This window comes from Berghia stephanieae, chromosome 3, assembly GCF_034508935.2.
Source record: "Berghia stephanieae isolate SIO BIC M18660-M18661 chromosome 3, UCSD_Bste_1.3, whole genome shotgun sequence".
In the NCBI taxonomy this organism is placed as follows: Eukaryota; Metazoa; Mollusca; class Gastropoda; order Nudibranchia; family Aeolidiidae; genus Berghia; species Berghia stephanieae.
Genome location: NC_088362.1, coordinates 102,778,883 through 102,793,369, shown reverse-complemented (window position 1 = coordinate 102,793,369; position 14,487 = coordinate 102,778,883). Strand labels below are relative to the sequence as shown.

General features: G+C 35.9%; 1 protein-coding gene across 4 annotated transcripts in view; it reads left to right on the top strand.

Moving 5' to 3' along the window:
- Positions 1 to 2,136: 2,136 nt before the first annotated feature.
- The window catches only part of LOC144969008 (centrosomal protein of 57 kDa-like), a 67,264-nt gene continuing 54,913 nt past the window's right edge, over positions 2,137 to 14,487 (top strand). The window contains exon 1 of one of the 4 annotated variants that reach the window (XM_078907950.1): positions 2,137 to 2,437. In XM_078907950.1, coding sequence (XP_078764076.1) covers positions 2,423 to 2,437 — 15 coding nt within the window. In that variant the 5' untranslated portion in view covers positions 2,137 to 2,422. Of the gene's footprint in view, positions 2,438 to 10,770; positions 11,117 to 14,487 lie in introns of those variants that run through there. The other 3 variants (XM_078907948.1, XM_078907951.1, XM_078907956.1) reach the window with 3 other exon arrangements.

Below are 14,487 nucleotides of genomic sequence, written 5' to 3'. Positions count from 1 at the left end.
AGCTCTTTGTTTTTATTTTTAGACAGCCTGTTAGTGATGGGTTCTGAGTAAATTATATTTATCATACTATAAACGTTGAAGGTTACACACAGTTCTGTGTGTTGGATGCTTAATTTGACAGGCGAATGTTGTGAATCTTTTACCTAAACGCATAGCTAGAAATAAGACACCCAGAAGAAAGAATATATTAAAGGAACTAAAAATCTAAATTTCATACCTCTGACTATAGTTTCAATGTTGAATTGAATTTTCATTATCCTGCTCATCCCGATATAATACCGGATTTACACGAAAGGTCACATTTGTAGTCTAGAGTGACAGAAAAGTGATACAGAGTATTTATAAGACCTGTTTTAGAATACAACAGCAGCACATGGGACCGATTACATCGATCAATAAGATAGAAATGATTCAAAGAAGGGCTGTTGATTTGTCTGTAATGACTACGACCGATAAAGCCACGATGGAGCTTGTAAAGTGGACCCCACTTATTGAACGGAGAAAGACGCAAAAGCTCAATACGTTGTTCAAGGGCCGGCAGGAAACCACCACCATCTCTATAAACACATTAAAAACCACGGAAGAAAAGAAAATGAATATGCGCTGTCATATTCCATGATCAATGCGCACAGACAGTCGTTCTTTCCAAGTATCATTCGCACATGGAACAACATCCCTGTAAATGTCAAAGCAACCAATAACCCGACGATTTTCTATAGTTATCTCGACCAGTTTAAAACAAATGGATATTACGCAGTGACATAAAAAGAGATATGAAGTCCTAGATATTACGTCAATGCCAGCCCATCACACCTAGTTGCATCAATCTTCATCACATGAAGCTGCAGCTATTTTTGGATTGGATTGCATTGGAGATGTGTATTGGAAACCCACAATATCGTCCATTAATTAAGAATTCCTTGGGCGAAATGGAAGAGATATTAATTATATATCGTTATAATAATTGTGAAAAAGCAGCTGGCCAGAGGCAGTAGGAGACGTAATGTTTGCTACAACGGAGAACAATTCGGGTGCCGATGGGTGTGTTAGTGTTAGGAACCTACGCTCTATCAAAAACAAAAGAATTAGGGTAGGTACTCCAGAATCCAGATTTGACTCAATGATTTTTCAAGGGTATTTCGTTTAAAAAATATTTAAATGGCGTCCGCTCAATGTCAACTCGTTGAGACCAGATCTTTAAAAAAAAAAATCTTAAACACGATGATCATCTCATCCATTTTCATTGGTTGAAGTTGAAGGGCGACTTTCTATTTCTCGCTGCTTTCCTCAAGCATCGAATTACGGTTTTCTCGAACTCTGCGCATGCCCCGAGGAGTTCGAGGAAACCGTGCTCGCCTTCTTTCTTTTGCCTTATTTTCGATTATTGATTCTGACTTTTTTAAAAAAAAGTTCAACTCTTGATCTTTTGACCACCCCATCATCTTCATTTTGAAAGACGACAATATTTAGCTTTTGCCTTCGATTGTGAGTTGATCACACACATCACAAAATTTGTGCCACTTAGAACAGATGAGAATTTGGCCGTGAGAATTTTATTGTGAAAAAAAAAAGATAAGAAAAAGAAAGGAAGTGAATGTTCAATGATATCTAGAGGTTTAGCTTCCATTCGCCTAACCCAGCGGAAAAAATAATCAGCTTTTTCATTTGGGAAAGAATTTATTTTTACATCCCCCCCCTACACACACACACACACACACACACACACACACACACACACACACTTCTTCTTCCTTTGATTGCCCACAAACAATTGGTTGATTATTATGGCAAATATGAAACTGCTTTCTAATCTCTCTGTATTCCTTGTTTATAATCGTTAGTCTAAAATCAATTTCCAGGGACATTCAGGGGTCGTCAACGTTGGTCAGTGATGGTTTGGTGTAAGGTCTAAGTATCTGCATAGCAACTTGCCACAAAAGCATCAATTGTAGTGGCTTCGGGTCACTTTAGCGTCAAGCTGGTTCCAGTCCCTGACCGTGCGCGGCAAGAAGGAAAAACCACGGCACACACACACACACACACACACACACACACACACACACAAACACTTTCACGATACATTATTTTTCATTCCCCCCCCCCCCCCCCCCCCCCCCCCCTAATGTCGTTTTTGCGCTTCATATTTACCGCCTATGCAGTACTTCCTCATCGGTTAATTTTTGAATCAAAATTTATTCCAATCCAATATAGCCAGTCAAACCAAAACTTCCGCTTCACTGTCGCTATCCCGGAATTTGTAAACATTGTGTGAACATTTGAAGTTGAAGCGAAATACCAGAGTGAAAGAACACAAAAAGCCCACTGTTTCTTTATTTTAAAGGAGTTGTGGTAAAATTAATACAACAAAAAGAAGCTTCCTGTTAAATTCACAGCTCTGTCGTCCCGAGGAATCAGTCATACAATGTCGTACAAGAAGGTAAGGCTTCATTCTTCATTACTCGCCTGGGCATGCATGATGATAATGATGCCGATGCATGCATCCTCACTCTCACTCAAAGTCAGTACTCATATTTATTCATGCCCTGCTCACCACACTTGCTCAAATTCATATATTGGCGTTGAAATGGTACTCTCGACTTCGACTTTGGCTGAGGGTTAAAAGTTTTGACACTGACGATTAGATGGGGCTCGAGATTCCCAGTATTCGGTCGAATATAAATTATAATAGAAGTAGACGTCTAGATAGATAGAAGCTAATAATACGTATAGTCGGTTAGAAGTTAGAATTATTTTTAGTTATTTTATTTATTATTATTATTATTATTATTATTATTATTATATATTATTATTATTATTATTATTTTTTTTAGACGTCATTTTTAGTTTTTTTTGTTTTGTTTTTTAAAATTATTATTAGGCTGTTGTTATTGCCAGACATGTCTGTCAATAGCGATGAACGATTATTGCCAGACATTTTCTGGCAATAAGAAAAGGCCAGGCTTTTTATTCTATACAGACATTTTCTGGCAATAAGAAAAGGCCTAACTTTTTATTTTCGTAGTGTTTTTATGCACCTCCGTTGACGGTGTATCTTCTTAACGGATCGTTTTTATACACCCCCGTCACGCATGCGCATTCCACCCAATTTCATTAGCGATATTGTGTTTCTGTATTTGGACATGGCGAAAGTTATATTGTGACATCTGTAGGATGTTTTTGTTAATAATTTAGATAAAAATAATAATAATTTAAAAATCGAAATATATAACCAGAAAATAGAAGTTGCATTGAAGGTAAAATAATGTTTTAGAAAGACCTTATTAAATGTGATGAACAGTCAGGTGGCTCCGTAGCGCAGTGGACAAGCTGTCAGACTCCAACCTTGAAAGTACCGGGTTCGATTCCCATTGTTGACATTTTTTATTTTTTTTGGATTTACTTTGTTTTTGTTTGGTTTTTTTTCTTGCATTTTTTTTTTCAGAAACTTTTTATCATGTTTTTAAAAAACTTCGATTTTAATTTTCTAAAATTATTTATTTATTTGAGATCAGTATTTGTGTGCCATGTTTCTTTTACTTTTGATTTTTAAAATTATTGTTATTATTCTTTAATTTATTATCATTGTACATCGGTAATCACTAAGCAGCGTGCTAAACTACAATCTAAAACTATTTAAACCTCACGGACGTTTGCAGCAACATTTTCATTAATTTACCATCACCGCCAACGCAGGTGCATAAAAACGGTGCGTTTTTGTACACCTCCAATGGAGGTGTATAAAAACGCCACCTTTTATTTTGCTAAGGACTGTGTCAGTTCAGTTCACCAACTACGCATATGTACTTTTAACTGCCAGAATATGAATAACGTTAGTGTAAGTGATGTTATTGCCACGGAGTGGTGTTATTATTATTAATATTAATACTCTCGTTTTCTCTTCTCTCTATAATTTTCTCTTCTTTTTCATTGCCTCTCTCTGTCATTTATTATTCTGTATCACTCTCTCTTCATTTTCTTCTCTCTCTCTCTCTCGCACTCACTCTCTCTCTCTCTCTCTCTCTCTCTCTCTCTCTCTCTCTGTCATTTCCTCCACTTTCTGTGTGTGTTTCTGTCATCTTCTCCTTTCTCTCTCTCACTCATTGTTATTGATATTCATGATGCTATCGTTTTCTCTTTTCTTTCTTTATTCCATTCTCTTCTTTCTCTCTCACTCAATTCCTCTTTTAGCCATGGACCTTGCAGTTGGTAAATCGTCATTTATCTACTATTAACTGCCATGGAGTGACGTCAATTAATATTTACTCTCGTTTTCTCTCTCTCTCTCTCTCTCTCTCTCTCTCTCTCTCTCTCTCTCTCTCTCTCTCTCTCTCTCTCTCTCTCTCTCTCTCTCATTTTCTTTATTTTTCTCAAATTTTCTTTCTCTTTTTCATTTTCTCTTTTCTCTCTCTCACTCATTTCCTCTTTTAGCCACAGACCGTGTCAGTTGGTAAATCGTCAACACTTAACTATCATATAATATGGAGTGATAGTGAGACAATATTAATATTATTACTCTCATTTTCTAAGATTTTCTCATCTATCTTCATCTCTTTTTCATTTACTCATTTTCTCCTTTTCCTCTTTATCTCCCTCTCTCATACTCATATTTCCTCTTTTTGTCATTGACCTTGCCAGTTGGCAAATTGTCAACTATTTATTATTAACTGCCACTGATCTTTTTGTACAAATATTTTATGTGAATTGTTCCTTATTGTGACAATGTGCAGTATATTTCCTTTTAAACAAAGGAATTCCTCCTTTTATTTTTTAATCTATCGGGCATTATTTATTACTTTGGCAGGGATTTGCCACTTCGTCCTTCTGTTTTTTTTCTTCTGAATCCGAAAACAACAGTAATTTTTGTTTTGATATGATTTTAACTCTTCTTAGAATTCGTGAAAAGACTTATAAAATTTAAAAACAAATGCCAACGAGTGTAGACTGAAACCTTTCCACAATTGACAAGGAATGAATGATTGGAAGAAAGTGGTGCAATTCGAGATTTGTGTGCGCACAAATCGAGGCTTGACTGAAATCACTGCATGCAACTGAAGAGTCCCAATTTGACTCCTTGGCAGTTGATGAACTGTCAACTACCAAGGACTCACCCCTTGGCAATTGACACTTCCTAATACACAGGTGGGAGTGGCGACTTGCTCAAGGGTTAGCTATAGGTCTTAATTAAGGTCTTATGGTGTTTGTTTTTCCTATTTGGGTTAGTTTAAAGGTACAAGGTTTTATTTTTTCATAGGGCTAGTTAAAGGAATACTTGGGTTGTTTCCCTTAGCACAAGGAGCTTACAGAAGGCTATCGTTAGCTATCTCCCTTTCTTCATATATAATCTTTTAGAATCAATTGGGTTTTTTTTGGGTGGGGTTTGATTTTTTGTTTGTTTGTTTTATTAATGGTAATGTTAATAGTAATATGATGTCAGAATCAATGCTGATTTTTACATATTGCATAATTAATTCCGCTTTATCAGAAATTTAATATTACTGTCGTTTTTTTTTAAAATGTATGATTATAATTGTAATGCAAAGAATATTCAATGATGATGTGTATGAATGAATAAGACATTAGTTAGATTTTAGTGAAGATTGTATGTATGGACGGTGTAAAATAAAGTGGATAACAAGCATTTAGCCATAATAATAGGGAGGAACATTATTTTTTATTATTATTTTTAAGGAAACTCTACCAATGAGCCTTAATCTGCTTTATGCAATACTTGCAAATTTGGGGTCTTATCGAGTACACAAACCGAAATCTCAATGATATACTATAATATTATACTTTAAACGATACCGATGTCATACCACACCTGATAACATATTAGTGATGATTATTCATGATTCTAGAGTGTATTTTCAAACTTATTGCATATTCGATGCACTTCACAATGCTTGTCAAATTTCCTTTGTTTCTTTTGTGCCTTTTTACAAAATTATCCCACTCAAACCAGGTGATTTACGAATTGACAAGAATTGTTATTTAGTGTAAAATAAATTCATCCCATAGGGGAATTTGTCTCTATGGTCTATTCCAAGGGAAGACTGGATTAACCCAGGTGTCAGCCGTAGTGCAGCGCCGCAAATTGAGCTAAGGTGAGGTGACTTGCTCAAGGCCACACCGCGCAGCGGCGGGTGATCGAACTTGATACCTTTTTGGTGTCAGCTAGTACCTGATATTGTATCAATTAGCGTCAATCGGTACCAATGAGAGAGAAATGATTTATTCGGAAGACACTTCATGTCCATTGTTTTTCCTGTGGACTTTTACAAAGGCGATTCTCAAATATGAGTTACCAATGAGAGAGAAATGATTTATTCGGAAGACACTTCATGTCCATTGTTTTTCCTGTGGACTTTTACAAAGGCGATTCTCAAATATGAGTTACCAATAAGAGAGAAATGATTTATTCGGAAGACACTTCATGTCCATTATTTTTCCTGTGGACTTTTACAAAGGCGATTCTCAAATATGAGTTACCAATGAGAGAGAAATGATTTATTCGGAAGACACTTCATGTCCATTGTTTTTCCTGTGGACTTTTACAAAGGCGATTCTCAAATATGAGTTACCTTAGCACACAGAACAACCGATTAAAATTATTCCGGAGTGAAAAAGTGGATAGCAGATCGATTAGTCCTAACCACTGAGTCAAGCTAGGGTGTGAAATAAATTTATCTAAATCTATGTGGCCAGTGGAGGCAGAAAATTGAGAGGTGGCAATGCATGATTTTGTTTGAACTGCACACTCTCAATGGTACTTGAACGCATGCTTTTGTTTGTTTTTAAGGGTTTTACGCTTGCAACACATTTAGGTTATATCAGCGCCAGTAAAAAGGAAGAAAATGGGATAGTAAAAAGTTCTAGAATTACAATTAAAGCACCCAAGAAAAAGTAAGACAAAGGGGAACTGAGAACAAATAGGGATCAGATGTAGATTCCAAAAGCATACCACCAATGTACTTAGTTTGAAATCACCTACAAGTCTCATCCAGACACAAGCACAAAATCCAACAAAGAGGAATACACTCAAATGCTTACATATACATTCAAAATAAAAATAATAATACATAACAGAGAGATGATTTACAAGGAACAAAATATCATCTCCCTAAACAATAACAACTCAACTTTTTTACTTATCGAAATCGATGTTTTCAAGGTGGTCAAAGTGTAAGTAGTGTTTGGCCACTTTTCATGTCGAATTTGGAATTCTGGCCATTTTGTAGCCCTGCTCTGGATTGGTTTAAATTAAACTAACACATCTTCATTAAAACGCATAAACAGATGAACAAAATAGATTAAGTAACATTTCCTTTATTTATATCCTCGGGTAAGATTTTCTTTTTGTTTCTATCTTGAGAAACGTCGAAGACGAGCCAGACGTCAGCTGCAGTGAAACCCGGATAGTGAGCTTAGGTTATTGCTCTTCTTCTTCTTCTTCTTCTTCTTCTTCTTCTTCTTCTTCTTCTTCTTCTTCTTCTTCTTCTTCTTCTTCTTCTTCTTCTTCTTCTTCTTCTTCTTCTTCTTCTTCTTCTTCTTCTTCTTCTTCTTCTTCTTCTACTACTACTTCTTTGTGCCCAGAGCTTGTGTTTTACACGAAAATGAGCGCTGTATAAATGTGTATTATTATTATTATTATTATTATTATTATATTATTATTATTATTATTATTATTATTATTATTATTATTATTATTATTATTATTATTATTATTATTATTATTATATTAATATACTACTACTTCTTCTTTTTCATTTTCTTCTTCTTCTTCTTCTTCTTCTTTCTTCTTCTTCTTCTTCTTCTTCTTCTTCTTCTTCTTCTTCTTCTTCTTCTTCTTCTTCTTCTTCTTCTTCTTCTTCTTCTTTTCTTCTTCTTCTTCTTCTTCTTCTTCTTCTTCTCTTCTTCTTCTTCTTCTTCTTCTTCTTCTTCTTCTTCTTCTTCTTCTTCTTCTTCTTCTTCTTCTTCTTCTTCTTCTTCTCTTCTTCTTCTTCTTCTTCTTCTTCTTCTTCTTCTTCTTCTTCTTCTTCTTCTTCTTCTTCTTCTTCTTCTTCTTCTTCTTCTTCTTCTTCTTCTTCTTCTTTTTCTTCTTCTTTTCTTCTTCTTCTTCTTCTTCTTCTTCTTCTTCTTCTCTTCTTCTTCTTCTTCTTCTTCTTCTTCTTCTTCTTCTCTTCTTCTTCTTCTTCTTCTTTTCTCTTTTCTTTTTTTTTCTTTTTTCTTTCTTTTCTTCTTCTCTTCCTTTTTCTGTTTCTCTTCCTTTTTCTTCTTCTGTCCTTCTTCCCCCCATAAAAAAAAGGTGTCGACAGCCTTTTATCTTCTGACTGGAATTGCAATGTCTTTGATTTTTTTTCAATTTAAGCTGCCTGTGTTCGTGGAATTCCGATTTGTTTGGAATATTATATTTCTAAAGTGTTTTATACCTTATTGGACTGAAGCGAGTTTTGTCTGTTAGTTATCCTGCACCTGATGTCTTCCAATTCCAACCGGTAGAATTCTAACAGCGAATTAGCTGCTTCAATTACCAAATTGTCTGTTTCTTTTCTCTCTGGTTACTTTTGATTCACTTTCAGAATCACATCCAAGGCTGCTTGTGCTCTAACGAAAAAAAAAAAAATCAACTTTTTTTTCTTTTTGTTGTTTTTTGTTTTTTTTTTTGTTTTATCTTTTGGTTCGACACTTTTCCTTTGAATATCAAAAGATTAAATTGACTCCCAGTATACCAAACATCTTTAAAAAACCAAATGCTTCAAAGGATGGTCTTTGACAAGCTGTGGTCATCTTGATGAATTGATATTTGAAGTAAAACAGTTTTCTATCCAAAGTGGTAAAAAGCTACGTTTTGTCAGAATACAAGTACTTTATGAGACTTTTCACGCACTTCATTGGTTTCGAGATTCTCATAGGTGATCAAAATTCAATAACACTTTAAAATGCAGAATCGCGGTTTGGAAAGTTACAGAAAGAATTCTTCCGTAGTTTCAATTTTTTTTTTTTTTTTTTTTTTTTGGCTCCAACGCCAAAATCCTCCTACCCACCCCCATTCTCTCCCCCATTGTACCGTGTCGTTTCCTCTTGTCACCTAGTCATCGATCGGGCCATTACCCTATTATCGATAACCGCATTGAAGTGCTAATAAAATAACATATCATTGCCCGTTCCCTGAAGAGCACAATAATTTATATATACAATATTGACCCTATTCTGTAGAGCGGGCCACTTCAACAGCTCGTTTACGGTTCATTGCATTTTCTTTTCTTTCTTTTTATTAAAATTGTTTTTTTTTATCTCGCTGAATAATTCACTCACATTTTGTACGTACGTGTATTCAATAAAAAAAAAAAAGAAAAAGAAAGAAAAAAAAAGTGGGTTCCTTTGAGCCCCGTGATTTTTCTGCTTCATTTGTAGAATACATAATGTTGTTGACTAAATTGCTTCGTTTTCAACCTGCACGACCTTTTTTGGAGAATGTCTTGTCAGGGGAAGTAATAAACATATATCACGCTGTTTCCAGTCAATTCTCACCCATTCACCTGTAGCGGTCTGGGTTTATTTTTTATTATTTTTTTTAAAATTTATTTTTGTTTCCCTTAAATTTCTAAAGCGATCATATAATGACTTGTTGGTTTCTATAACATTAGATTGTTTATCAGATTTAATGTGTGCATTTTTTTCAGGCAGGAGAGCTTGACTCGGATAAATGCATTTTCTGCCCGGTCGACTGTTTTTCAACAAACAATCCGTTAGGCCTCTGATTAGAATGATAATGATCTGCAATTTGACGAAACTGCAGCGGCAATCCTAATGCCATAAGATTTTTTGTGTCCGTGGGGTGGGTGGGTGTACATGAAACTTAATTATCCCGAGTGTCGAGCCATTTTAATAAAGCATCTTAAAAGGAAAAATAAAACAAGACTGCAATTTTAAGTACTTTAAACTTTTTAATGTTTTAGAAGAGTTGAAAACAAAATAAACCAAAAAGAAAAGAAAGAAAAGGGGGAAAACAACAACAACAACCAACATCTTTCAAAATATTACAGTGAAAATTATTTAACACAAATTAGGTTCAGGCAATTGGTTCTCTCTAAAACTTTTCTCTGTCGCTAATTAGCTTGGAATACTTCTGTCCTCCTTGATTGTTTATTATTAAAGGTTCTTTTGTCTATTTGTTTGTTTGCTGTTTGTTTTGGGGGGGGGATATAAAACAAAAACAACGGTTTTCATTTGGCTTCCATTTTTTTAAAAGATCAAGATATTATATTATTAAAGAACGTCTGCTCTTGAATGTGGTTGTCATTATTATTTTTCTTTTGTAGGGAAGAAGATGACAGATATTATATTAGGTGTGTGCTTGTTCTGCTGTCGTCTTTGTCCCCGTCATAAAATACGACATTTGTCGAATTGGAATATTTTATTTAAAAAAAAAAAAATTAATGAAGATATAAAGAGTGACATATGCACCACGCTCAATGCATTTTAGAAAGCCGTTTATAACCAAATTTACATTTCATTCAGAATTTATATAGCTATATTTTTAAAATATTCTATCTATCTATCTATCTATATTTATTTATTTATCTATCTATTTATGCATTTATTCAGTTCCTGTAAGCTGTCCTTTTTCATTCTGATTTTATTCAAAATTTCGCATAACTGTTTAGTGAGCACCATTAGCAACAACCGCGTAATCGAGGTGCTGGGATCAAGTGGCGTCGTCTGTATCAATCAATCAAGTGGTTCGCACTGATTCCTTTTCTTACTCTTACCGCGTGCCTCTTCTTCCGGTGGTACAACAAAGCTGGTGTGGAGAATACTGGCGGTGTACTGCATAAATAATATAATAGTCGAATATATTGTTGTTCCATGTCTCCAGTTTTCTCTCGCCGTTCACATGAGATTTGGACATGTTTGTGTTTGTAAAATGAATTCTGAAGTCAGTACCTAGTACCTAAAGTGTGTTTGAAATTCGTTTAACGAGCGCAACTGACAGCGGGTCTTTTTCGTCGAGTCGCTCTTTACTTCTTCTGCAAGTGTCTCAGGCCTCAGATACATTGGAACATCAGGATGTTATGGGTCTAAAAGATTCCTTGTCAATACTTACTTTTAGAAGGTCAGTGATAAATTGGGATGTATAATGTGTGATATTTGTAGATCGTGTGTAGTGTTTAGTTTAGGCTGTGTATTTTTTTAAATCTGTCGTCAGCTGTGAAACGTTTTAAGACCAAAACAAATGTATTTTATTTTTTTATAAATTATCCTCTCTTTTGAAGAAGAAGAAAAAACAATACAAACAGAACAACAAAAACTTGGTCCCTCCGTCAGTTCCATTAGGACAATGGAGCTGGTTTCTCTAACCTTAAACGGATAGTAGCAATTACATGTTACCCGTTGTTTAGGGCTTTATATAATTGCAAAGTACTTTCCCTCAGATCAAACAGGCCCAGCTACTGAATCATTTATGAGAGGACAAAAATGGCGTCATACTGAGTTTTTGAAAGTTGGGTGTTATTTTAATTCGTCGATTTTTGAGATAAAAAAGCTGTGTTTGTGTGTTGGGGGGGGGGGGATTAGTCAATTTTCTTCTTCTCCTCCTCCTCCTCCTCATTCTTCTTCTTCTTCTTCTTCTTCTTCTTCTTCTTCTTCTTCTTCTTCTTCTTTCTTTCTTCTTCTTCTTCTTCTTCTTCTTCTTCTTCTTCTTCTTCTTCGTCGTCGTCGTCGTCGTCTTCTTTTTTCTCTTTCTCTCCCTATCAGTGCTCACGTATGTGTGTATATGTATTTAAGTTTAAGCGTACGAGCAGACAATATTATAGCAACACGTTTGTAACATAGAGAACGATAGAAACTGGTATTTCTACGTGTTACCCAATGTCTTCGGCCTACACCATCAGTAGAGCTACCGAATGAGTGAATAATTGAGAAATACTGTGAAGAGCATATGTAGCTCATCGAGTCTATCTGGTTTTATGTGGGAATGAATTCGATGAAGAATTAAGAATATCATTGATTGTGAAACCAAAATGGTCAGAATCGACACTCTCTCATTAAAGAAAATTGTTTTTACTCAAAATGTATGTGCTCAGTTTAAGATTCAATTGTAAGCACTTCGCGTCGACATTTGAGACGATATAACGGACACGTTTGAATCGAATTTCTGGTTTAATAACAAATTATACATGTCGCAACCCCCGGGTTTTTTTGTTTTGTTTTGTACTTTTCTTTTTTTTCTTTCTTTTTTTTTGGGGGGGGGGGGGGGTGTTGTTTTTTATTGTTTTGTTTGTTTTTTTAGTTGTATTTTTTTCCTGTTTATTTTTTTTAAACCCAATATTACTTCGTAGAACTATTGATCCAAACGAACTCTACTGTAATAATCTTGCCCAAGGAAAGATTCCCGTCCATTTACGGACGATGCCTTGTGCACTCATTCCCCCCCCCCCCTTTATTTTTTATTTTTTTTAAACATGCTTATAACGGCTCGTGTTTGTTAATTTTGCTTGTGGTTATTATTACACATGGAAAAAATAACAACAATCAAACAGGGTGAGCTGAGAATAATCAAAAAGTAGGTTTGCTGAGCATGTTACATAATCCATGACATTGCCAAGAACCGAAGGACCAGAATCTGCATTTGATATGTCGCTCTAATCAAACGAAAGCCTATTGGCCCCTAATTCTATTGTGCGGACTCTTTCGGGGATTAAGTCGGATTACTGTCTTAACGGCACCTGGCCCATACTGCTGTCACGTCCAGTGGTTCAGAAATTTGGCAAAGCCAGAGAAGGTAATAAGAGTTGGTTGGTGCTTCATGCTAAATGCGAATTAAACAAATGACTTTATTTATTTATTTTTTGTTTTTTTTTTCTATCGGGGTTTCGGTAACGCAGCGATCCATGATGCAGTCGAGATATTGTTTAGACCTTCCCTTCTTCCCCTGTCCGTCCAGCAGTGTTGATTGGGTCTGTATTACATGTGGCGGAATGTTTTATGCGGGGGGGGGGGGGGGGGGGGGGTTAGAGAAAGTGAGTATGAGCTTTGCCGAATATCGACTATCGTCGTCCAGTGTAAGCGAGATGCAGCGATTGGGGATGTCTCCAAGGGATCATAAATTTCCGTTAGGTTTCGACACATGGGTGCCAGTTTTCCGGTTCATACCGGAATACCGGTTTCGCGATATTTCGAAGTCAAATACCTCCGTTTTCAGTGTTTTAAGTAAAATGACCTAATAGCATAAAAACGGTGATGAAATAAGAGTAACGTTTAGGCCGCATTTTCAGTAGGAACAATTTCAGGTTTGGCAAAGTGTCGAGATTTTAGTTTCAGGTTTTAGTACTTCTTCCTGCTGGCACCTAAGGTTTCGACACATGTGACAGCAGATTTAAGTAAATCAAAGAATCCTAGAAATGGCCTTGCATTCATCGGTTTCTCTACAATGATTATGATGACATTAATGACCTGGCCTGAAAAGACTAGGAGAAGTGTTGTCTCTTAAGTGTAGGGATAATGTGGACCAAAATATTATCACCGTTTACTAATTTTGCTATTTTGAGAAGCCTTTCCAGCCCCGGTTTTAGGATTATTTTTCATTATTTTAACCAGAGAAACCAATGAACTTTACGTCCTTCCATCATTTTTTAATAGATCTTTATAATCTTGATTGATTTCTTTTTAGTATTTTTTAAAGGTGTGGGGGTAGGGGGGGGTATGGCAAAACATTGCGCATCTTTGGATAAAGTCTCGATTTCCCTTGATGATGAATAGTTTATCTTATTATCTTGACTTAAAATTGAACGTCGTCTGTGCAAGGTCGTCTCGGCTATGTGGTCTTGTGGTATGACACTCGGTTTCGGATCGGAAGGTCCTGGGTTCGAGCCTCGTTCGGCGCATACTTGATTCCTTGGAAAAGGCTCTTTACTCAATTCTCTCACCGTACTCAGATGTAAAATCGGAAAAAAAATTGCAATATCGCCTAACAGGCGTCATGTCCCGTTCTACATTTTACGTGATGCTGTTGGTCAGGGACCCCTTGTAAAGCGCTTTGAGCACGTTTAGTGGATATTGCGCCATATAAAAGCTCAATTTAAAGGGTTTACATTGTCTTTGTTTGATTTTTGTTGGGTTTTTTTTTTTTTTTTGCGTTTGTGGTTGCTGCTCTTGCTGTTATTGTTGCTGTGTCGTTTTTGTTGTCGTTGTTTTTGTCACAAAGGAATCCCTTACAATGGGGGAAACGGATAGGAATTTTATGGTGGAGCAGCGTAATTTAGAATGTAGATCAGTGGAACAGTGCGGCTATGTGGTCTAGTGGTATGACACCCCTTTCGGATCGGAAGGTCCTGGTTTGAGCCTCGCGTCGGCGTAGTTGAGTCCTTGGAAAGGCTAATTACTCCATTCTCTCCGTATCAGGTGTAAAATGAGTACCTGCCGTTAACAGCGTTGTCTTTGTCCGAAAAATTGTAATATCGTCTAACAGGCGTCATGTCCCGTTCT